The sequence below is a fragment of the Rhododendron vialii genome, chromosome 13a (assembly GCF_030253575.1).
Source record: "Rhododendron vialii isolate Sample 1 chromosome 13a, ASM3025357v1".
Classification (NCBI taxonomy): domain Eukaryota; kingdom Viridiplantae; phylum Streptophyta; class Magnoliopsida; order Ericales; family Ericaceae; genus Rhododendron; species Rhododendron vialii.
The window spans coordinates 2,023,819-2,047,316 of NC_080569.1; the positions used below are offsets into that span (position 1 = coordinate 2,023,819).

Below are 23,498 nucleotides of genomic sequence, written 5' to 3' on the forward strand. Positions count from 1 at the left end.
ATATAAGTTATAACCTATTGGTTCTTTTGATATTTTCGTTATCCCACTCAGAGAGAGAGTGAGAGTGAGAGAGAGCGCATCATACTGACCGAGTCCTATAAGATTATTTGCAAAATTGTTCTTAGCTAATAAACCATTGAGAGGTGTAACATAGGCATAACAGACATAACATAGGGGTGTAACCAAAACCATTGACAGACATAACCTAAGCGTAACCGTGCATACCATTGAGAGGCATAACCTAAAACCATTGAGAGGCGTAACGTATTTAGTTATGCCGGGTGTGTACCGGATTTTTTTCCGATTGCATCCCACCAATAAAATAAAATAAAAAATTGAATTCCGGAAGGTGCATGCATGGTCTTGTCCACTTCTGCAGTTGAATTCAGTAGGTAACTAGTTATGCTTTCTAAATTATTCAAGTAATAGACCCTCTCATAATGATTGATGTATATAGAAAGAAGAAGAGGCTTCATTTTTCCATGCACGCAGACTCCATGGACCAAGCTCAAAGATGAATGATAGATGTAGACTTTGTGCCTTATCCAAGAGACAAAGGGGTTATCCTCACACTTGTTGTTAGGTGACTTGTTTGATTGTACAGAGTAGTAGATTCGAACAATCGTACCCGTGTAAGAAAGGGGGAAGATCTGGTTACAGAACACACACACATAAAAAGATATGTGACCAAGTGGTTAAAGCCTGGAATTTGGGAATTTGCTTACTCTCATGTCTTAGGTTGTTTCAGGTGTTATCAGCAGAAGTTATCTATTATTATGGTATCAATCTATACGAGCTTTGTCACGGCTTTAAATGAACCGTCTCATAATGGAGGGTTTGATTGGTCTAAAGAATCAATTGAGGTGCTCATAAACTTGTTCGTGTTAGGAAAAACTCTAAATTAAGCTCTCAAAACTCTAACAAATTACAAGCAGCTGGTACAGAGAAAACAAATAAGTAGAACCCCAAAATCATGCATTTATGCAGAAAGTATTGAAAGTATTTCCCGCAATCGCAGCCGTGGTTGAAGTTAAAAGCAAAGAGTTTTTTTGTCTTGGGAAACATCTGATACAGTAAAGAGGAAAGAGAGGAGGAAGTAATAACGGTCAGTGGTCGTGCTGATCAGAGTACAGAGAAGAGAATGGAGTGGAAAACCTGGTTTGTCTGTTTTTTGTTGCTAGTTGGGGTAGAGGGAAAAACACGTTCGACAGGGAAGGGGAAATATCACACTGCATTTTGTGTGAAAATTTCCGGTTTGAATCACCAGTGGAGTAGCCAGAAATTTGAACCTGTGGGCCACCGATGCGATTTTGTTGTGGAAGCAAATGTCCATCTCATTTTCAAGAATCTAACACAACTTAAGTTTCTTTGAACTATTTCTTCAAGATCCTTATTGGAAAAAGTGTTTTTTAACTATCATATATTTTGTTAAAGTAGCTACGAAGAAAAAATACAATTTTTTTTTTTTTTGGTTTTTAGTGCTATACAAATCATCGTCCATACGAATTGAGAGGAGTTATTGATAGATTTAAGAAAATAAATAGAGGAATAAGGGAGAAGGTGAAAAGGATTCTCACTTGACATGCATTTTGTGACGAGATAATGATTATTATCCGTATTTACGTGGTAGGAGTAGCATGGAGGCAAAGTTTAGTCAATGGAGGCTTACTTGTGATTATTTAATAATTTAGTGATTGCGGGGTACTGTCACGTGGTTTTCCAAAACCCTTTTCTATTACATATTTGGGGGAGACTCTTATATTAAGTCTTGAGTTCGCCGTTCAAAAAAAAAAAAATGTCTTGAGTTCCACACTAATATGTTGTGGAGAAGGGTATTGGAACATCATGTGGCGGTGGCCCAGTAACACTCGAGAATCTTTTCTTGTTTGAAAGCATAGTGCAAACATTTCTAACACATAATTTACACGTGTGAAAGAAAAGAAAAATAGTGGGATCCTGTGCCCCCACCAGTCCTCACATAAATCCGCCACCAGTACTATCAGCTAGTTATGATGCACTCCGAAGCGGTTAGGCTTAAAAAGCCACTTTGATTATTATTTAAAAAAAATTGCATTTGTTAATTTTGTATTAAATTTGTGTGAATTATTAGTTCGTCTCGACAAGAAGAATCAGATAAGTAAAAAATTACGATCCAAACTCAAAATTATGAATAATAAAAATAATAATCCAAAAAAAAATTGTCTGTTTAACTTATTTTTTTCTTTATTTACCAAAATTTATCAATTTCTATATTGCACTTTTCCATTCAGGTATGCTCTCGAAACAAAAACATCAAGGGCTAATGGAACTATGGAAGCCCTCCAGCATAGGCCACGACTTGCTCCGAAAGACCCAAATAGTCGTCTTTCGGATGGTCTTCCTTAAACCATGCCAACTTGAGAGTAATCCATCTGTCGATGGACATATAAGAAGAAGGAATCCAAAGGACAACTTTCCTCAATTTTTTCAGGCAAAATTAGTCTATTCACGCGTTTTTCCGCATTGCTGAAATTGCCTTCCGAGACTTTTATGATTTTTTCTTTTGTGTTCTTTTTCTTGTTTACATGTTCGTTTTTTTTTTTGGATCCTAGCATGGGGATATTTTGGGTGTTTCAGCAGCATGTCGCAATCGGGGATGGTGAGAGTGATGAGAACTTTGTGTCGCTATCATTGGTTGTTTCCATAAATTCTACTCCATCCGTCCCTTTTTAAGTGTCTCACTTCGTAACTCCAACTTATTAAAAAAACATCATCATTTCACCTTTCACATCAACTTTTATCTCCACTTTCCCTACTTACCCTCTATGGAGACATCATCATTACACTTTTACTCACTAACTTTTCAAAATGGAATCTACTTTTAGGGGCAAAATGGAAAATGTACCAACTTTTATCTACTAACTTTACAAAATAGACACTTATTAAGGGACAACCCAAAATGAAATACTGGACATTAAAAAAGGGACGGAGGGAGTAGGACTTTTTTTTTTTTTTTGACATGAAAATTCTAGGACTAACATTCAACCACTTCTTTAAAACGTATGACCACAATGGGATAGTGAATGGTGTGGATATTTATGAGACGGTTGTGGTCAACGAAGACTTGGTTGCTTGCCCTTTGGTTGTATCTTTGAATGCACCACACCGTTTGGGGAGAGAGGCAGTTGGATGGGGGTTGAGTTTAATACGCGTTGATCGATTGGAAGGAGAGAGTTGGATTCTTAACTAGCTGTCCTTGTCTTTCACAAATTCCCTCACAGCTGTATTGATTCTTGTCTCAGTCTACTACTATGTCTGTTCTGTAAGACTTCCTTCGAGTTGGTTACAGGTAGGGGTGGCAAACGGGCGGATTTGGGTCAAATTGGGTAAGTTGTTAGTGGGTTGGGTCTTTAATGGGTCATTAACCCATTTAGACCCATTAACTATGAGTCTAGTTACCCATACCCAACCCGACCCATTTATTTTAAAGCAAACCCGACCCACCCATTAACCCAATTACATATATACTAAAAATTATGATCGAAAAATTAGAAAAGTAAAAAAAAATTATGATCGAAACTCGTAAATTTTTTCAAAAAGACGAGAATAAGTAATTTTTTTGTCTTATTATTTTTTGTCTTTATTCAAAAAATTATAAGTTTCGATCAAATTTTTTTACTTTTCCGATTCCTCTCATCAAAACAAATTAATAAGTCACAAAAATATGACACAAAACAAAAAAAATGCAAAAAAAATTTGAATAAGGACAAAAAAATAGGTCAATTTTTTAATCCAAACCCTTTGCGGAACTACTATGAGAGAAATTTATTCACGGCGGAGCACAATTTCACGGGTCCATTCCGCAATTAATGGATGAGATGTGTTTTCAATTTTGACTGGTCAAAATAATTGTTACCGGTCACAATTGATTTTTAATTCGGACCATTCAAAATATTTTTGGACGTGTGTAATTTAGCACAAAACAATTGAATAAAAGAGAGAGAGAAGGCCATGCTCCTGGGGGGGGGGGGGGTGGGGGCGGGGAGAGAGAGAGAGAGGGGCTGTACTCCTCCGCTTCCCAATTGCAAAAGAGACCAATTAAGAGATGGAATTTGGTGGGTTACTTTCATTGCCCATTCGGTCATTTAAGTTGACCCAATTGATGCCCAATTATGACCCAACTAATAATGGGTTAGCTGGGTTTGAACCCATTCTTACCCAACTAATAAATGGATTGGGTTGGGTCTATTTTCTAGTTGATGGGTTTGGGTTTGTTAATGGGTCTGGGTTCAATTTGCCACCCCTAGTTACAGGAAGGAGTGCCCGGGAACAAAGACAGGATTAGCAGATTCTTTATGTGCTTAACCTTCCATAAACAATTGAAGTTAACTTAAAATGTGCTCTAGAAAGATCTTGCATAACAGCTGAACAATGGTGGGATGAAGAAGACATACCTTCTACACCATAAGCTTGTTAGGTACAGTGCAAAAAAGAAATCATCCAGGAACCAACTTGAAGAGTTTGACCAGACAATGTCTCACACAAGTGCGGAATCTTGCAAACAAAGTCAGCTCAAAAGGGAAAAAACTAATCCGGTTATGCATCTCACACTCATGACCAAGAAACCATAACCTCCATAAATTGAATCCAATTCATGCCTATCCAAACCACTGTTCAAAAACTATATGTATGAGTTTCTGTCAACAAACCACTCATCAAGGTTTTTAAAACCACCCCTGAAACTCAAGAAGACGCCATATTTGAAATGTTTTGAGATGGAGGAGGATGAGGAAGAGGCTTCTTTGGCCATGCAGCCTCCATGGACCAAGCCCAAAGATGAATGATAGATCTTGACTTGTGCCTTTTCCGAGAGATAGGGGGTAGCCATGCATACTTCTCTTCTTGTTAGGTGACTCGTTTGATTAATAACTCAGAATATCCAGGCAACCTTGGGTGCACTGGACTAATATCTCAGACTCAAAATATCTGGATCCTCTGTTATCAAACTTATAAATCATTTGTCACTGTATTGTCCATATCGTCCTCATATATGAGATTAATCCCACACTTCTTCACTGTCAACCACAGCTCCTTCTTCTCGGAGTCTTCTGGAATTATCTCAATCGCCAATTCATCCCCGAGGTGCAAATGGATTTCCATCTGATCTGATGCCAAATAGATGATTAGCATCTGATCGATCTACATGAGTTATGTCAGCTATGTGCTGCTCCCACCACCACTGCCAATCAGTTTTCGTATTGGAAATAGTCATAATAGACCGAATAGCAGGTTCATTGTGAGTTCTAAAAACTATACATAAAATCCAGCCCAGTATTCTCCGGGGTTACCAGAGGTGGCACCAAAAGAGAGAATTTTGACCCTGTATACTGGTACTGGAACCAATTGGGAACCTCATCCCCTGGAAGATAAATACGTCTGCCTCCCCACACTGCAGACCATTCCTGTTCCAACAAATCATGCATTAGTCGAGTATAAATTAAATTCCTTTTTCTTGACAGGACTTGAAATCAAAATAGTCACACAGGCTGACATTATACTGACAATAAGAAGATGACAAATGAGATATTAGCAGTTATATTGATGCAATATACGCTTTATATCCTATTGTTCTTTTGAAGAGAGAGAGAGAGAGAGAGAGAGAGCCTTATACTGGTCGAGTCTTTCTATAACACCATGTACAATATTGTTCTCAGCTAACATATCGCATCCCGCAAGGCACATGTATAGTGTATCTTGCGGGTTGAATTCAGCAGGTATTCTTTCTAGTAATGAGTAGTTGCTTGCATTCACACAGTTCAAACTTACTGGAAAATCTGGAAGTGATTGGAGCCTTCCACAATTACTCAAGAAGAGTCTGTCCAAGCTAGCAAGGTCACTGAAACTATTTGGTAGGCTACATATATTGTTACTTTCAAGACCCAAAAATTTTAACGAGCTCAACATTCCAATTCCACCAGGCAAATGTGTCACATTACAGTAATTCAAATTCAACTCCTTTAAGCGAGTAAGGTTACATAGATTATCCGACAAGGCAAGTAAACTGTTTCCTTGAAGAGACAAAACTTCTAATGTGACCAGCCTCCCAATTTCGCTGGGCAGATGTGACAGATTGCAGCCTTTCAAAGTCAAATCCTTTAAGCGAGTAAGGTCGCAGATGCTATCCGTAAGGTAGGCAAATTGTTTCCGCTAAGATCCAAAGTCTCCAATGAGATCAAATTCCCGACCTCGTTTGGTAGACATGAGAGATTGCAGTTTTTCATCTTCAAATCTTTTAAGCAACTTAAGCCAAGTACTGGGGAAAGTGACAAACCAATAGAACCCACTCTCTTTGTTCTGAAATTCCAAGATGAGAGGAATGAGGACTGTGATTTAGACGGTGATCCTTTGAATCCAGAAAATTTTCCAATCATGGAGCAGCCAGAGAGATCAAGACTTCCAAGAGATTTCAACATCCAAATACTTGAGGGAAGCTTCTGAAGTTTTTTACAGTTCTTCATATCTAGGATAACAAGTTTGTTGAGAACTCTAATAGATTCGTCAACCTCTACCAACCTTATGCAATCATTAAGCAACAGTTCCTCAAGATTCTTGAGTCCAGAGAAGTCGGGGGTTTCGATTAGGTGATAGGAATAACTTAGGTAAAGGAATTTCAGTTTGACCAATATCTGTCCAAAACAGAATGAGGAACGTTAATTTTCACATAACACAAAATGTGAGTTGCGTTCGAAAAAGGGAAAATTTAATGTTGTACCTTGGTTCCATTCCACGCTTTTTTCAGGCTACTATAGCGCAAGTCAAGAGTAACTAAATTCTCCACATGCAGGTTTGACGGCAAACATTTCAATGGGAAACCATTCCAACATAGCCACAATAGTTTTCTGGAGATATGTTCATAACCTTCCCTGAGATGAACATTATTGAGATGAAGCAGCCACAATCTGTTCATCTTTTCAAATGCTTTTGAATTTACTTGGACCTCATTCGGCTCATGAAAGTTTAGGAAGAGGCCTTCAACAGCTTCAGTGCCCTGATACGGAAAAAGCCACTGGATAATGAGGAAAAAGTTCACCTTGTTGAGAAAACGAATTTGCTTATTTTAAGATAGTTAAGTTCATGTCTATATACTCTCAGAATAACAGCTTCAGTGCACTGATACTGGAAAAATCCAGTGGATAATGAGGAAAAAAGTTGACCTTGTTGAAAAGAAGAATATGTTTATTCTAAGACTTTACGTTCATGTCTATGTTCTCTTAGAATTACGAACCCAAAATATTAACTGTGAGAATTGAGAAAGTGCGTATGATTTGGAATTCTTGAAGTAGTTAAATATCATATATCTATAAAAGTTTCATGTCTATGGAGCTCACCGTGCCATCTCCCAACACTCCAAGGGCATCCTCATGATGCCACAGTCTGCTCCGCCTCCTTGGGTCCTTAACAGATTCTTGCCGGACAATTTCTCTGCCCATGTCTCTAAGCAAATCATGCATCAGAAGCTCGTTAGAGGGCCCGTATTTTATGAGACATCGATCGACCAGAACCCGAATCCAATTGCAGCGAAAAAGTTACAGCCTTCAAGTATTTTGATTGTATAGTTGCCATATGTTCCAATAAAAAAACATGCTATATCTAGGAACAACTCATTCGCTTCCTTACTTAGCGAATCAAAACTTATCTTAAGTTTTCCTTGAACATCATTGACCGCGTCGTTCTGTGTCAAAAATATATTTATAAACTTTGGAATTAACTACTACTCCGTAGAATAATGGTCAAGACCGAGTATTGTTCCGACGGAGACAGTATGGCTGAGTTACGACAAGTTCGATTTATTTTTAGATTAATTCGGGCAAAAGAAGTTTGGTTGTTTGAATTTGAAGAATTTATTAAACTAAGAGAAATAATTAAATGGAAAGTTTGTAACCTCGACCGCGTAACTTCAACATGCATAGGTAAGATTAATTATTCGAATCAAAGAGATTATTATTAGGGCTTGCAAACCCTAGCAATAATCATCTAGAAAATAATTGAGTTGTTAAAAGGTATAGATTATCCCATAGCACGGACCGTCTCAGTACGGTCTAGCCACCAAACGGCACGGCCCGTCTTACGAGTATAATCTATCTCAGAACTTCAACCACAATCGATGAAAATCATTGTATAACTCGTATTTGGAAGCATGCATACAAATACTCAATAGATTAAAACCATCAAAATCATTCCATTTTGAAACAGAAAGGATTCTTAGTTATACAATTGATCCGAATAATAAACTTAAAACCCATACATAAAATAGAGTTACTTGGTGCGAGGTTTCATCTTCCCCTAGACGAGGAATTTAGCCGGCCATGGAGAAGAAAGATGTGCTTGAGATTGAAGGAACCATGGAAGTCCTGGGCAAATCTCCCTGTCACGCCTCTTTCTATCCTGCTGCTGGAAAAAAAGTAAAAATAACCTAAATAATAAACTAAAGTCTCCTTTATAGGTGGCCCAAAACTTACGTGCACTGTGTGGGTGTTCAACTGATGTGCACGTGCACTATAAAAATAATGTGCTGCTGCCGAGATTTTGCCTTCAGAAGATAATTCTTTCCTTTTAGACTTTTTTCCCTAATCAAACTCCTTCTTTGTGAGTGCACCGAATAATTGCACCAGGAAAGAACTTTTCTCCAGCCAAGTCTTGGTCAAAGTTTCTCATACAATACTGCTTGGGTCCACGTGGATAAAAGGAGCACAAATCATAAATCCAATTATATTGGTATTTTATTTGCTCCACCGAATAAATGTTAGCCCATTGCAAAAACTTCCAATTTGCATGTTTTTGCACAATCGGCCTCCAAGGCCTGCAAACACCACAAAACGCTAAAATATATCACGTAATAACGTAAACGGACCGACAAAGCATAAATTAGGTGGATTAAATGGGTGCTTTTCAGCACCTATCAATCATCATCAGGGATTTTTCTTAATTTCGCTATTGCACTTTTCCATTGAGGTATGCTCTTGCCACAGAAAAAGGAACCCAAAACTTCGAGAGCTAATGGAAGCCCTCCAGCATAGTGCACAACTTGGTTTGAAAGGTCCAAATGGTCTTCTGTATGATGGTGTTCCTTAAAGCAATGCCACCTGAAGAGTTCAAGAGATTCGTCCTCGTTCATCTTCTCTGCTGCGTATATCTCGTCCACTTTAATGAAATTCAGTGAAGAAATATCTCTTGTTGTTATGATAATCCTACTTCCAAAACCAAAGATTTCTCGATCTATGGCTAATGCTTTCAATTGTTGGACATCATCCTCATCATCAAGAATAAGAAGAACCTTACAACAGAAAGCTCTCCGTTTTATAACTCAATTCCGTGATGACAATTTCTTAAGTTATGAGTTCCACTTCTGAGTATATCCGAAAGAAGTTGCTCTTGTAAAACAACCAGACCATTAGTTTGCTTTGAAGTTTCTCCAATATTTGCAAGAAAAGTGCTACCTTCAAACTTATGTTGGACGAGATTATATAGCTTTTTAGCTATTGTTGTCTTACCAATTCCACCCATCCCCCATATAGCAACAATGCGAACATCATCTGTTTCCATTTTCAACAACAACTTGAGTCTTTGAAGGCTTGACTCTAGTCCAGTTTCGTGGCATGCAACATGTAGAACTGCAATATTTAAGTTATTTTGGACCTCTTCAACGGCTTTCTGAATTAGATGTGCTTCATCACTGCAAATTTGTACACACTATTAAAATAACAAAAAAGCAAATCCTTTACCAAACGTAGAAAAGCCATGGCATGAGAACCATGCTAAGTTTGGCAAAAACTTAGGTGATATTGTGAGGACCCTTCGGCCTAGAAGCATGCACAACAAAGGCTTTTCGGAGAAGATTGCTGTTGCTGCTGTTGAAGATCGTGAGGCTAGGGTTTAGTTGGGTTTGTCAGTTGTGGTGGTGGTCTGTTGTCCTATGACCATGATTGCTTTGGTTCTCATTTTCGTAGGCCGGATCCAGCCGCCGGCCTCTACATCTGGGAGACATCGGCTGGGCTTAACGGCGAGGTTGTTTTCCGGTGTTTTGTACGGTGATGGTGGCTGTAGTGGTTAGGGTTTGCGGGCTGGTTTGGGTGGGCCGGCCCGGGGTTGGGCCGGGTTTGGGTGTGCAGGTTTTTCGTTGTTCATTTTGGGTATGGATCGGGCTTTATTGTTCTTATCATTGTGGACCCTATAGACCCTTGGATGTTTCGGGCCTGCTCTTGTGGTGTTCATCCAACTTTTTGTTGGATTCCCTTCCCCTTTTCCCCATTTTTAATAAAATTTCATCTTTTATTGATAAAAAAAAAACATACCACAAAATAAATAAAGAAAAGGATTTGGAGGGTAGAAATAACATACTACTAACGTAAAACAGAAAATAGAGAGATGACTTAGCGATTCAATTCATCGAAGACACAAGGATACAACGAATCTATAATATTGAGTACAAAATTTGGTGGCAAATTATTTTATGAACACAAGAAGCATAAAGAGTTAAACAGGTTTGTTATGCAAAAGCAAAGGAAAGAAAACGAGAAGGCTCGAAATAAAGGAGCATACAAAACAAAGTCATTTGAGGCTCTACAGTAAAGCATTAAAGATCCAGAGCCCCAGCTGATAGCAGCATGCAGGGATGGATTGGTTCAACACTTGGATGAAGTTTTGGCCGCGGAGGAATAAGCTCCACCGATCTGAAAAAGAATTAAGCTCCACAAGAATGCAAAACCTCCTTCAAGACCTGAAAAGAAAAGACCAGAAAGGCAACACCAGAAACAACACCATTCTTAGAGTCAATGATGGAGAGCCCGGTGTTCAGTGATTGTTGTAGCTATGATCTTCAATAATATGCTTCCTTTTGCCTTTTTTTTGAACGACAATCATATGAATAAACTATTCTGACCACTAAATTCTTCCCATTCACTTGACTTACTATTGTGATGGAAAAATCTGACACGAAGTCCTTCGAGAACTGTAAAAGAATGTTTAATTTGCAAGAGCATCGAAACATATGAGGCAGAGAAATAAAAGAAAGATGAACTATTTGAGTACTTCCTCGGTTTTATCTCTCCCTACATCTATAATCTTCCGCAAGCCTCTCTGCTGTATGGATGTCTTAATCTCAGTTCCTTTTTTGCAAAGTTATCACTTTGAATTATCGCTGAAGCTATTTGCAACTCAGACCAAGCGAATAACATCCTATAACATTCACCCTTACTGTACAACTACAATTCAATGTCAAGCACAATCCCAAGGTAATGAGAAACAAAAAGTACACACAAACTTGTGCAGGCAAATCGATGTGCATACATTATACATGAAACATTGACTATGATTTTCAGTCCAAGTTCTATAGCATACTTATATTGGAAGTACCTAATGCCTGAGCCTTCAAAAGTCTTTTCCTTGAATTCAGAAACTTTGACAGATTACGCCTATGCAGCATCAAAAAGATCCACACTGCAATGGGCATTCAGAGAAACAAGAAAAAGATGAGATTTGAAATAGACATTCAGGGCAAACGATTTACCTGAATAATTTTGTCACCTACATCATGTGTAGGCAACCGCATAACACAAGAGGAATGCCAGTTGCAGCCTTTTTTTTTCAGAAAGAGGAAAGTTAAAAAACAAAGCTAAGTCTGGTGTTTATAAATCAAAGCTAAGTTATAAATCCGGTGGAGAAAACTGCTTCCAATTGCCACTATGTCCTCTGTTTATCTCAAGGGAAGAAGAAAATTTAAATGTAACAAGAAACCAAAAAACAACAGCCCAGGATGCTGTCCAAAATATATAAATAATGGGCACAAAAGTGACTATATGAACTTCTTAACATTTGGTTTGTATGGTCCAAAAGATAGGAAGTACCTGATGGAGGAACTTTCCAGAAGTATCTTCCTTGAATTAAATAATCTTCGACACCCTAAGCCAAAATAGAGTCTTACAAACAAAAGTTGTAGAATTTAAACATCAGTCTCCAAGAGAAGAGAAATTGCATCCTATAATGTCTATACCTACAAACCTCGTCTTCGAGAATAAAACACTAATAAGAGGTGCCAAGTAGCGTACTGGATCAATGTTACAAAACATACGTCCCTGTAATGTCTACATCGTCCTCATAAACGAGTTGAATCCCACACTTCTTCACCGTCAACCACGGCACTGTCTTCTCCTGGTCATCTGGACTTATCTCAATCTCCAATTCATCCCCGCCAAACAAATGGATTCCTGTGACAACTGATGGGAAATAGATGAGTTTGATCCGATCTTCATCTTGGTACGTTACCCCAGTTTTGTACTTGTTTTCATTTTGCAAGTCTTCATTTTTCTTACTGAAAATATACATACAAGACCTTTGACCAGGTTTTTTGTGAGTCCTGAAAACTATGCATAAATTCCAGCCAATTATTCTCCGAGTTACCAGAGGTGGTACCACAAGAGATAATTTTGACCCTGTATACTGGTAAGGGAACCAATTGGGAACCTCATCCCCAGGAAGATCCACACCAGTCATTCTCTGCGTTGACCATTCCTGAAAAGGCTTGCACAACCCAGGTGGCCAGTTGAATTCGGTAGGTATTCTTTCTAGTAGTAATGTGCAGTTGGTTGCATGCATACGGTATAAACTTGCTGGAGGCTTTGGAAGTGATTGGAGCCTTCCACAATTACTCAAGTGGAGTATTTCCAAGCTCGCAAGGTCACTGAAACTATTTGGTAGGATACTAACATTGTTACTTCTAAGATCAAACCACTTTAACGAGCTCAACATTCCAATTCTGTCGGGCAGATGTGACACATTACAGTGTGGCAAAGACAACACCTCCAAGCAAGCAAGGTTACAGATACTATCCGGCAAGGTAAGTAAATTGTTTCCTCCAAGATTCAACTTTTGCAATGAGATCAACCGCCCAATTTCGCTAGGCAGATGTGACACGTCACATAGTGACAAATTCAAATTCTTTAAGCGAGTAAGGTTGCAGATGCTATCCGGTAAGTTAACTAAACTGTTTCCTTCAAGAATCAAAGCCTCCAAGGTGACCAACCTCCCGATTTCACTGGGCAGATGCGACACATCACAGTGTGACAAATACAACTTCTTCAAGAGAGTAAGGTTACAGATACTATCCGGTAAGGTACGCAAATTATTTCTGCCAAGATCCAAAGTCTCCAATGAGATCAAATTCCCAACTTCATTTGGTAGACATGACAAATTGCAGTTTTCCATGCTCAATTCTTTTAAGCAACTTAAGCCAAGTACAGGGGAAAGTGACAAACCAATAGAATCCACTCTCTTTGTTCTGAAATTCCAAAATGAGAGGAATGGGGACAGTGATTTAGATAGCTTGATTCCAGAATATTTTCCAAGCATGGAGCAGCCAGAGAGATCAAGATTTTCAAGAGTTTTCAACATCCAAATGCTTGAGGGAAGCTTCTGAAGTTTTTTACAGTTCTTCATATCTAGAACAACAAGTTTTTTGAGAAATCTAATAGAATCGTCGACCTCTACCAACCTTATGCAATCATTAAGCAATAGTTCCTGAAGATTGTTGAGTCCAGAGAAGTCAGGGGTTCTAGTTAGGTAATAGCAATGACTGAGGTAAAGGAATTTCAGTTTACCCAAGATCTGTCCAAAAGAAAACAAGAACCATTAATTTTCATGTAAAATACGATGCTAGCAGTGTTTTGAGTGAGAAAAATAATGGAGCAGGGCATGATGGGCTGGAGTGCATGTCTATGGGCGGGTATTAATTGGTTGAGTTTGGAGAAGTCAGGGATTCTAGCTAGGTAATAGCAATGCTAATTTTAACATCGTATACAATCAGAGGGTTATTGAAAGAGAGAGAAGAAGAATGTTGTTACCTTGGTTCCTTTCCATACTTGTTTTAGGCGACTATGACTCAAGTCAAGAGTAACCAAATTCTCCATATACAATTTTGATGGGACACATTTCAACGGGAATCCATTCCAGCATAGCCATAGTAACCTTTTGGAGATATGTTCATAACCTACGCTCAGGTTAACGTAATTGAGATGAAGTAGCCATAGTCTGTTCATCTTTTCAAAGGCCTTTGGATTCACTTGGATGTCATTCGGCTCAGCAAAGTTTAGGAAGAGACCTTCAACCGCTTCAGTTCCCTAATACAAAAATCCATTGCACCATGAGGAGCAAAGTTTACCTTAATGAGTTAACAAAATAAGAAGGAAGTTATGATTAAGTCCATCAATACTAACCGTGAGAACTAAGAATGTGCATACACGTTTGGAATTCTAGCAGTAAATAAACAGAAAATATGAATTAAAAGTTCAGGAATATGGACCTCACCGTTCCATCTCTCAACACTTCAAGGGCATCCTCTTTATACCATAATCTGCTACGCCTCCCTGGCTCCTTAACAGATTCTTGTCGGACAATTTCTCTGCCCATGCCTCTAATCAAATCATGCATCATAAGCTCATCACAGGGCCCATATTTTATGAGACACCGATCGGCCAAAACCCGAATTCCAATCACAGCGAAAAAATTACAGCCTTCAAGTATTTTGATCGTAGAAACACCATATGTTCCAGCAAAAAAACATGTCATATCTAGGAACAACTCTTTCACTTCATCACTTAGAGAATCAAAACTTATCTTAAGTTTTGCTTGAACATCTACAGGAGGGATTTTTTTCAATTTTGATATTGCACTTTTCCATTCATGTATGCTCTTGCCATACAGAAAGGAGCCCAAAACTTCAAGAGCTAATGGAAGCCCTCCAGCATAGGCCACGACTTGATCCGAAAGGTCCAAATAGTTTCCTTTGGGATGGTCTTCCTTAAAGGCATGCCAACTTAAGAGTTGAAGAGATTCACTCCTATTTAACTCCTTTGCTGCATATATCTCATCCACTTTAAGCAAATTTAGCAAAGACACATCTCTTGTTGTTATGATAATCCTACTTCCCGTTCCAGACCTGAAGGAATCTTGATCTATCGCTAATGCTTTCAATTGCTGGACATTATCCACATCATCAAGAACAAGAAGAACCTTTCGACAGAAAGCTCTTCGTTTTATAACCTCGATTCCTTGATAGGAATTTCTTATATTCTGGGTTCCGTTGCTACATATATCTAAAAGAAGTTGCTCTTGTAAACAAACCAAACCATTTGGTTGCTTTGAAGTTTCTGCAACATTCGCAAGAAAACTGCTACCTTCAAACATATGTCGGATGACATTAAACTGTTTCATAGCAATTGTAGTCTTACCAATTCCACCAATCCCCCATATTCCAACAATGCGAACATTGCTAGATTCCATCCGCAAAAGAACATTGAGTTCTTGCAGACGAGACTCCATTCCAACTTGGTGGTCTGCAACATTTAGATGTCCAATGTCTAATCTATTTCCGACCTCTTCAACGATTTTCTGAATTAACTTTGCTTCATCCCTGTGAATTGCGCATAGAATAGAAGAGACAAAAAGAATTAAGCCTTTAGCAGATTTAGAAGTGCCATAACTACATACCGAGTCATGCTAATGTAACGTGACTCTGACCTACAAACGTAAATAATAGAACAAATGTAACAGAAATGTTGAACTAAGTCAAAGGCTTACTTTTACTTAGAATTTCTTCCTTTTGGCTTCTTAAAAGTGCAAAATAAGATTTTCCATAGGTATGTTCTAAACCATCAAGCAAACTTAACTATTGTTGGTGAAAATACTGTATAACTTGCAGAAAAGGATATAAATGGAGATGATAAATGGTTGCTTCAAGGCACGTCAAAGACTTTGTCTTCAAGACCATATTAGCCCCCCAATTCATGAGAATTTGATGTGCACCGGGTGAACCGCGAAGCCGTCTCCAAGATACAATGAAGCCCAGTCTTGAGGACTGTTGTCTGACTGCATCATGCATGAACAACGAGAGACCAGAATGCCTTTGGATTTTGCGAGTCCGCCAAGAAAGGATGTAAATCCAGGGAGAGAAATCTAGAGAGAACTTCCTAATTCTCATCTATCTTATTATCCCAATTGGTGGAACCCCTAGTCTCTATATAGGCACAGGATTGTGAACACTTACCCCTAGTCACACCAAATTATTTAAACCACTGTGACCATCACGAACAATCACAACATTTAAATCCAATGGTCACTTATATTCTTATAACCCGAATGGACACACCTTTTGGATTTAAATCTAATAATCACGTCTATCCATCTAGCCTGAATATACACACCTTTAGAATTAAAACTAGGGGTGTCAAATGGGTGAGTTTGGGCTAAATTGGGTAAGTTAATAGTAGGTTGGGTATTTAATGGGTCATTGACATTGACCCATTTAGACCCAATTAGTTATGAGCCCAATTACCTATACCCAACCCAACCCATTTATTTAAAATCAAATCCGATTCGCCCATTAACCCAATTACATATATATTAAAGTTTAAAACGACTAAAATACCCATATACACTAAAATGACCATATTACCCTTATACATTTAAATGACCAATTTACCATTGTATACTAAAATTACCATAATACCCCTATATACTAAAATGACCCAATTACCCCTATATACTAAAATTACTAAACCGAATAGAGATTCTGCTGAAATTTTAGTATCCAGTAAAAAATGATTTGAATGAATTGACTATTTGACTAGATAAAAAAAAAAGAATTGACTATTGTCAACTCCAAAAGTTTCCTTAAAAAACCTAAAAAAATAATTTTACAAACGAATCGAGCTGAACAGCTCGTGGCTCGGCTTGACTCTTTAGTAGCCGAGCCGAGCTTAAGCACACGTTTTTGGCTCATTTACTAAACAAGTTGAGCTCAACACTCCAAAGCTCGGCTCAACTCGCAAAAGTTTGGCTCGTTTGTATAGGCTTGGCTCGTTTGAGCTCGAGCTTGAATTTTAGCCTCGTTTAATATTTGATTGGTGTGCTTTAAGAGTGCTCGTCTCTCTCTCTCTCTCTCTCTCTCTCTCTCTCTCTCTCTCTCTCTCTCTCTCTCTCTCTCTCTCTCTCTCTCTCCTTCCTCTTCTTCCCTACTTGGAAGTTCCCATAAGGTCGTTGAAACCAAAATCTGTCGATTTTTTCATTAAAAACCATAATCGTGCGATTAAAAAACCAATGATAACCACATACACAATTTCTTAGCACGCCACAATTGCCGATTCAGCGCACGAAAAAAAAAAGTAAAGTAAAAACTGCTCCGATCGGTGCGGATTATTTGGGTCCCATCTACATTCTCGAAATTGTTGAGGTAATTCGCTACGGCAACGAGCTTGAATTCTATGTCGGAGTTGCCTCCACTGATTTCCCTGTTGATGGCTATGACGAGTGGATTTGATTGTGACAACCTCAATGGAGGAAGAATGAGATCAGTGGAAGAAGAATGAGATCGAGACGGGCTAATTTCAATTTGTAATGTGTTTTTTCTATTTTTCTTTGATGGATCATGTTCATGACTTATTGGATCATTTAAGTTGACCCATTAAGACCCACTTAAGACCCAAATTACTAAATGGGTTAGACTCATTCTGACCCAACTAATAAATAGGCTGGATTGGGTCTATTTTTTAATGTATGGGTTTGGATTAGTTAATGGGTTTGGTTTAATTTGCCACCCCTAATTAAAACCATTCACAAGCAATCCCATTTAATATTTGTCAAGTATTTCGAAAATGTTCCTACAACTTTTATGCAAATTCATTCATCTGGTGCTGTATGATATGAAATTTGACAGTGTTGACCAATTTTCAAGAGCAGCATAGGTGACTCTATTGAAACTCTCTAACTGTAGGTAGAATTCTACTTGCACACCGATCAAAATGACTGTTACAGGTGCCACTTTAGGTTATTTTCATGAACATATTAGAAAGGTTGAGGAAAATACCCGTTGTCCAACTTTGGCAAGTCCCAGCCTGATAAGTTGGCAATCTGAGTAAGCGCTTCCTTCCACTTCTCCACCTTGCTACCCAGACTCTGATCTTTAAAACGCTCTGCATGTTTGTCGAATGCTTCTGCAAGACTCCCCTTTTGTGCTCGCACATCTGTTGGCCCAACGCCATAGAAGATAGGAAAAACAATGTGTTGCAAGGTCTTCCAGCACTCCATGATCTTCACAAGTTCGTCAAGGCACCACCCTGACGCGGCATAATTTCTCGAGAGAACAACAAGTGAAATTCTTGAATCCTCAATTGCTTTCAGTAGCTCGTAACCAATATCCTCTCCTCTATTGAGCTTTGTGTTGTCTTTGAACGTATGAAAACCATGTCGCTCTAAAGCGGCTAGAAGATGGCTGGTAAAGTTGTTGCGGGTATCGATGCCACTGAAACTCAAGAAGACATCGTATCTGCATTGCGGTGGGATAATAGGGGAGGAAGAAGAAGAAGAGGGTTTTTGCGCCCAAGCAGAAGCCATTTAAAAAGCTCAAAGTTGAACAAAAGGTTGTAGACTTTATGGCTTTTCTAGGTGAACCGTGAAATGTTCAGTTATAGGAGATCCTGGGAAAAGAAAAGGTTCAAGAATAGATAATAAGATATTCTTCTGTCCTTTCACCATTCTATACCATGAACGAAGGGTTGTAGACTTTATGGTTTTTATAACCTATTGGTTCTTTTGATATTTTCGTTATCCCATTCAGAGTGAAAGAGCGCGCGCCTCATACTGGCCGATCACTATAAGATTATTTGCAAAATTGTTCTTATCTAACAAACCATTAAGAGGCATAACATAGGCATAACAGACATAATATAGGGGTGTAACCAAAATCATTGAAAGGCATAACCTAAGCATATAATTGTGCATACCATATGCACCCTTACCATTGAGAGGCATAACTTGACCATTGAGGGGCATAATTTAACCATTGAGAGGTATAACACTAAACCATTGAGAGACGCAACGTATTTAGTTATGTTGGGTGTGTACCGGATTTTTTTCCAATTGCATCCCACCGATAAAAAAAAAATAAAAAATTGCATTCCGGAAGGTGCATGCATGGTCTAGTCCAGTTCACCAGTTGAATTCAGTAGGTAACTGGGTATGCTTTATTCTACTCCGTAATGGACCCTCTGATCATAATGATGATTGGAGATTGTTGATGTATATAGAAAGAAGAGGCTTCATTTTTCCAAGCGCGCAGTCTCCATGGGCCATGGACATAAATTGCCTTTCCCACCCCCTGACACCACACCCCTCCCGGTCCCGCATTCTTTTTCCGTTTTTACCTTCCCTCAGCCCTTTTAATTACCTCTCTCCGCCATGTTAATTTTAATTGGCCCTGGGCTCTGCTAGCCCCTAAAACGGCAACGTTTGGGGTTAAAAAAAAATTTCACCATCAATTTGCAATTTTATGGAGCAGAAACGTAATTACGAGAGCATTAGAGACAAAATTTGATTATGTCTCTTTAGAATAATATGATCAAAATAAAAAGATCTTCACATCCGTTCAAACGCATTAAAAATTGAAGTACTTAATTTTTTAACAATATTTTTTAATATATAAACGGTGTAAAAAAATTAAGTGCTCAAATTTTCATTCCGTTTGAATCGGTGCAAAGATCTTGTTATTCTGATTATATTGACAAGATCTTTGCACCGATTCAAACGGAGTGAAAATTTAAGCACTTAATTTTTTTAGACCGTTTATATTTATTAAAAAATATGGTTAAAAAATTAAGTGCTTCAATTTTTAATGCGTTTGAACGGATGTGAAGAATTTTTTATTCTGATCATATTATTTTAATTTATTTCTTTATTTAATTACTCATATGTTTTTAAGGCCTTTCAACAAAACATCCTAAGACTTATTTTTTAGTTCTAAGACTCTCTTAGGATGTCCATTGAAAGGCCTTGGAGCCAAAAATTTATTACGACCATTTAAGATGAAATGATCAGAAAAATAACAACTTTGCACCGGTTCAAACAGATTGAAAATTGGAACACTTATTTTTGTAACTATATTTTTTAATCTATAAAGGAGAAAAAAAAGAGAAAAAAATAGTCGGATAAACATGGTCAATTGAAACACTTTTTTTCTCTCTCTCAATTACTTTTATCTAGAATTAGACTTGAACCTATTGTGTAAGAAAGAAAGAACAAATTTTTTAAATGTAAGAAATAATAGTTTGATTAGTAACATGGATTGAAAATTGAAACACTTATTTTTTACACCGTTTATATATTAAAAAATAGTTAAAAAAATATGTGTATTAAAAAATTTACTACGACTATTTAGGATGAAATATTTGGAAATTGAAACACTTATTTTCTTAACTATATTTTTTAATCTATAAAGGACAAAAAAAATAAATAAAACAATCGTATAAACATGATCAATTGAAACACTTTTTTTTCATAATTACTTTACAAAGCCTAGAATTAGACTTAAACCTATTATTAAAGAGAAAAAAAATTCAAACTAGAAAGAAAAAAAAAGAAATAAAATGAAAAAAAAAATCAAACCGGAAAGAAAAGGAAAAAAAAGAAAGAAAGAAAGAAACTGTAAAGAAAGAAAAAGAAGAGAGAGAGAGGGAGGGAGGCGGGGATAATTTTGGAAAAGGAAAGGTGGGGCCGGGGGGTGTGTGTGTCAGGGGAGGGGGGGGGGAATAGCAGCTCTCGCCATTGACCAAGCTAGAAGATGAATGATAGATGTAGACTTTTGTGCCTTTTCCTAGATACAAAGGGGTTTGTCCTCGTACACTTGTTAGGTGACTTGTTTGAACAATCGCATCCGTGTAAGAAAGGGGGGAAATCTGGTTAAAGAACACACACACAAAAAGATATTCTTCTCTCTCAACTCACGCCATTCCATATGACCAAATTATAAGAATTAGGTGACAAAAGCTACTCCTTTGACATGTGACCATTGACCAAGTTCCGTGGGAAAAAAGACATGTGACCAAGTGGTTAAAATCTGGGACTTGAGAATTTGGATCAATAAGCGGTTAAAATCTACTCGTAGGGACGAACTGAGCAGTTTTGCCCTTATTTATTCAAAAGTAAAACTTACCGATATCCATTGGATCTGATTTTTTACAGGACCCCATAAAATAATATTCAAAAATTTATGGATATTTTTCTAAATTTTTTCGGGATTCAAAATGGAACCAAACACATTTATCTCTGCGTGGTTCTTTGCGAATTGTATCTGCTGTTAGAATTTAGGAGGAAGTAATAACGGTCAGTGGTCGTGCTGTTGGGAGAAACGCGCATAGACTAGGACTACCACAGAGTACAGACTAGGACTACCACAGAGTTGTACAGAGAAGAGAATAGAGTGGAAAACCTGGTTTGTCTGGTTTTTGTTGGTAGTTGGGGTAGAGGGAAAAACACGTTGTTCGACAGGGAAGGGGAAATATTGTGGAAACTTTATATCCATCTCAAAATTAATTGGCAATGAGTGAAGAGATTCCAGATATTATTAAGTGATCACCCATTCCACTCCCAAGCAATGGCCACTTTTGGATCCTATCATCATGCAGCCTTTTTGCTGGTCTATCATCGTGGGGTGTGGATTGTTAATTTTTAAAATGTGAGGTGGAACGGGCCCCGCTCTGATACCATGTGGAAACTTTATCTCTATCTCAAAACCAATTGGCAATGAGTGAAGAGGTCCCAGATGTTATTAAGTGATCACCCATTCTACTCCCAAGCAATGTGAGATTCTATTTCCTTAACAAATATCACACCGCATTTTGTGTGAAAATTTCCGTTATGAATCACCAGTGGCGTAGCCAGAAATTTGAACCTGTGGACAGCCGATGCGATTTTCTCGCGGAAACAAATGTCTATCTCATTTTTAAGAATGTATACTAAATAATTTTTTTAAGACTTTGTTATAAGGAATTGTGATTATTTAAAAATAGAAGTTACTCGTTGCTCATTCTATCTTGTATTTGGACAAATAATTATCGATTTTTGGATACCTATGAAACACACAAAAATAAAAAATTAAAGGGGATTCATTATCATTTCTCCAGAGGGTATCCATCATTATTGTTAGGAAGAAAAAGGGGAAATTGCAGAACAGTGGACAAATGAGCAAATAATGCTTAGGTCATGGATCACTTTTTCGGAATTGCCCAGTCATGGGAAGGAAAACAATAACTCCCGAAACATGGTATTGAAGACAGAAATACCCCTTAGTGGGCAACTTAGATTCATATACGGAACAACTTAAGTTCATACATGGGGTAACTTAGGGAGCCACACGGGACAACTTAAGTTCATACACGGGGCAACTTAGGTTCATACCCCTCCCCTCCACACCTTCCTTGTTCTTTCCTCTCTCTCTCTCTTACATTCTCCAGTGAATGGATTGAACAAGAAATTGGAATTGTCTTGATCAGAAATCAGAACGAGGCCATTGCAAGACCCTGAGACCGAGATCCACTCATACGAGTCTTTCTTCTTTCTTCTCAAACTGCTTGCCGAAAAACCAAGTTTTCTGGTGGTGGGATTTTCTTGGGTGAAATCAACGGAGTAGATAGCATGAGAGGGGGAAATGAAAAGGGTTTTTTGGGGTTTCTGAGTGGTGTTGGTTATGCGGAAGTCGGTTTGGGCAAAATGTGGGGAAGAGATTAGGTTATTCCAAGAGGGGGATACAAACTTGAATCGAACGGCCGACGGGATCCGAGGCCAGCTTCGTCGGGGTTCTGTACAAGTGGACGAATTTCGGCAATGGGACTGCGGTGGTGGTGGTTTTTTGGGGTGGGGCGGCGGGGGGATGTGGGTATGGTGGTTGGATCTGGTGGAGGAGGCTGTGGTGGTGGCGGCATTATGGTGGTTGGACGGCGGGGGGATCGGGTGGTTGTGGTGGTGGAGGGAGCCGTGTGGGCTGTGGTGGGGCGGTGGAGTGGTGGAGAGAGATGACGGTTTGTTTCATTGAGGGGCATAATAGTCATTTCCATATATTAGGAAATATTTTTCTCCTTCCCATATTTAGATGAATTTCCTAAAAATTAGTTCATGACCTGGACATTATTTGCCCCTTTGTCCATTGTTCTACAATTTCCCCGAAAAAAAACTCCAAAGAGGTGTAGATGGAATCTATCCTTTCACTTTTGTTTCATTATTCTATGATTGATCTCACCCAGAAACCACCACCCATTGTCACATTTTTCTTCTCCTCCCTTTCTTTGTTCTTTCTCGCATGCGTCCAAGTTGTCAACGGAAGCTCGGGTGGGTGGGTGGGTGCGAGAGACGCGTTTCTCAGACCCATCCGGTACGAGTCGTAGTTAAAATACAAATGATTATGTTTTGGTTTAATAAGCGGAATAGCTTGTTCTATTCTTTTTTATTTTAAAAAATTTGTACTCCGTATTGGTTAGTTTTTTTGTAAATTTTTTGTTAATTATTAAATTTTTATGACCGAAGAAATTTAAAAAATAAAAAATTAATGACGAAAAATGGGCTTATTAACTTATTTTTTTTGTCATTACACAAAAAATTAAAATTTCAATCGTAATTTTTTACCTTTTAAATTTCTCTTGTCA

General features: G+C 38.2%; 3 protein-coding genes across 6 annotated transcripts in view; all 3 read right to left on the bottom strand.

Annotated features, from left to right (window-relative positions):
* Positions 1-5,648: 5,648 nt before the first annotated feature.
* Positions 5,649-7,526, bottom strand: LOC131315169 (disease resistance protein TAO1-like). Its single transcript, XM_058344279.1, has 3 exons — positions 7,368-7,526; positions 6,752-7,027; positions 5,649-6,665 (listed from the first exon to the last, which is right to left on the bottom strand). The coding sequence occupies exons 1-3, from the start codon at positions 7,488-7,490 to the stop codon at positions 6,135-6,137; spliced, it is 930 nt and encodes a 309-aa protein (XP_058200262.1). The 5' UTR covers positions 7,491-7,526; the 3' UTR covers positions 5,649-6,134.
* Positions 7,527-8,938: 1,412 nt separating this feature from the next.
* On the bottom strand, positions 8,939-9,793 carry LOC131313160 (disease resistance protein RPV1-like). The gene is made up of 3 exons (XM_058341302.1): positions 9,762-9,793; positions 9,424-9,712; positions 8,939-9,313 (listed from the first exon to the last, which is right to left on the bottom strand). Exons 1-3 carry the CDS (start codon positions 9,791-9,793, stop codon positions 8,939-8,941), a joined length of 696 nt encoding a protein of 231 aa, XP_058197285.1.
* Positions 9,794-10,536: 743 nt separating this feature from the next.
* The window catches only part of LOC131315160 (disease resistance protein RUN1-like), a 34,666-nt gene continuing 21,704 nt past the window's right edge, over positions 10,537-23,498 (bottom strand). The window contains exons 1-6 of one of the 4 annotated variants that reach the window (XR_009196615.1): positions 17,894-18,443; positions 14,338-15,442; positions 13,875-14,150; positions 11,883-13,638; positions 11,392-11,475; positions 10,537-10,756 (exon numbers count right to left, since the gene is read on the bottom strand). Coding sequence is in view for 1 of the 4 variants with exons in the window: in XM_058344259.1 (XP_058200242.1) it covers positions 12,094-13,638; positions 13,875-14,150; positions 14,338-15,442; positions 17,894-18,420 (3,453 nt within the window). In the remaining 3 variants the exon portion in view is untranslated. The other 3 variants (XR_009196617.1, XR_009196616.1, XM_058344259.1) reach the window with 3 other exon arrangements.

What these genes read in the sequence shown, in the direction of transcription:
- LOC131315169 (XM_058344279.1), bottom strand. Translation starts at nt 7,490, where the DNA reads ATGCATGATTTGCTTAGAGACATGGGCAGAGAAATTGTCCGGCAAGAA. An exon ending in GAGTGTTGGGAGATGGCACG is followed by an intron (nt 7,028 to 7,367) that starts GTGAGCTCCATA and finishes TTTCCGTATCAG; the next exon opens with GGCACTGAAGCTGTTGAAGG. An exon ending in AAGCGTGGAATGGAACCAAG is followed by an intron (nt 6,666 to 6,751) that starts GTACAACATTAA and finishes TGTTTTGGACAG; the next exon opens with ATATTGGTCAAACTGAAATT.
- LOC131313160 (XM_058341302.1), bottom strand. Translation starts at nt 9,793, where the DNA reads ATGGTTCTCATGCCATGGCTTTTCTACGTTTG. An exon ending in CCATGGCTTTTCTACGTTTG is followed by an intron (nt 9,713 to 9,761) that starts GTAAAGGATTTG and finishes ACAAATTTGCAG; the next exon opens with TGATGAAGCACATCTAATTC. An exon ending in CAAAGCAAACTAATGGTCTG is followed by an intron (nt 9,314 to 9,423) that starts GTTGTTTTACAA and finishes TTCTGTTGTAAG; the next exon opens with GTTCTTCTTATTCTTGATGA.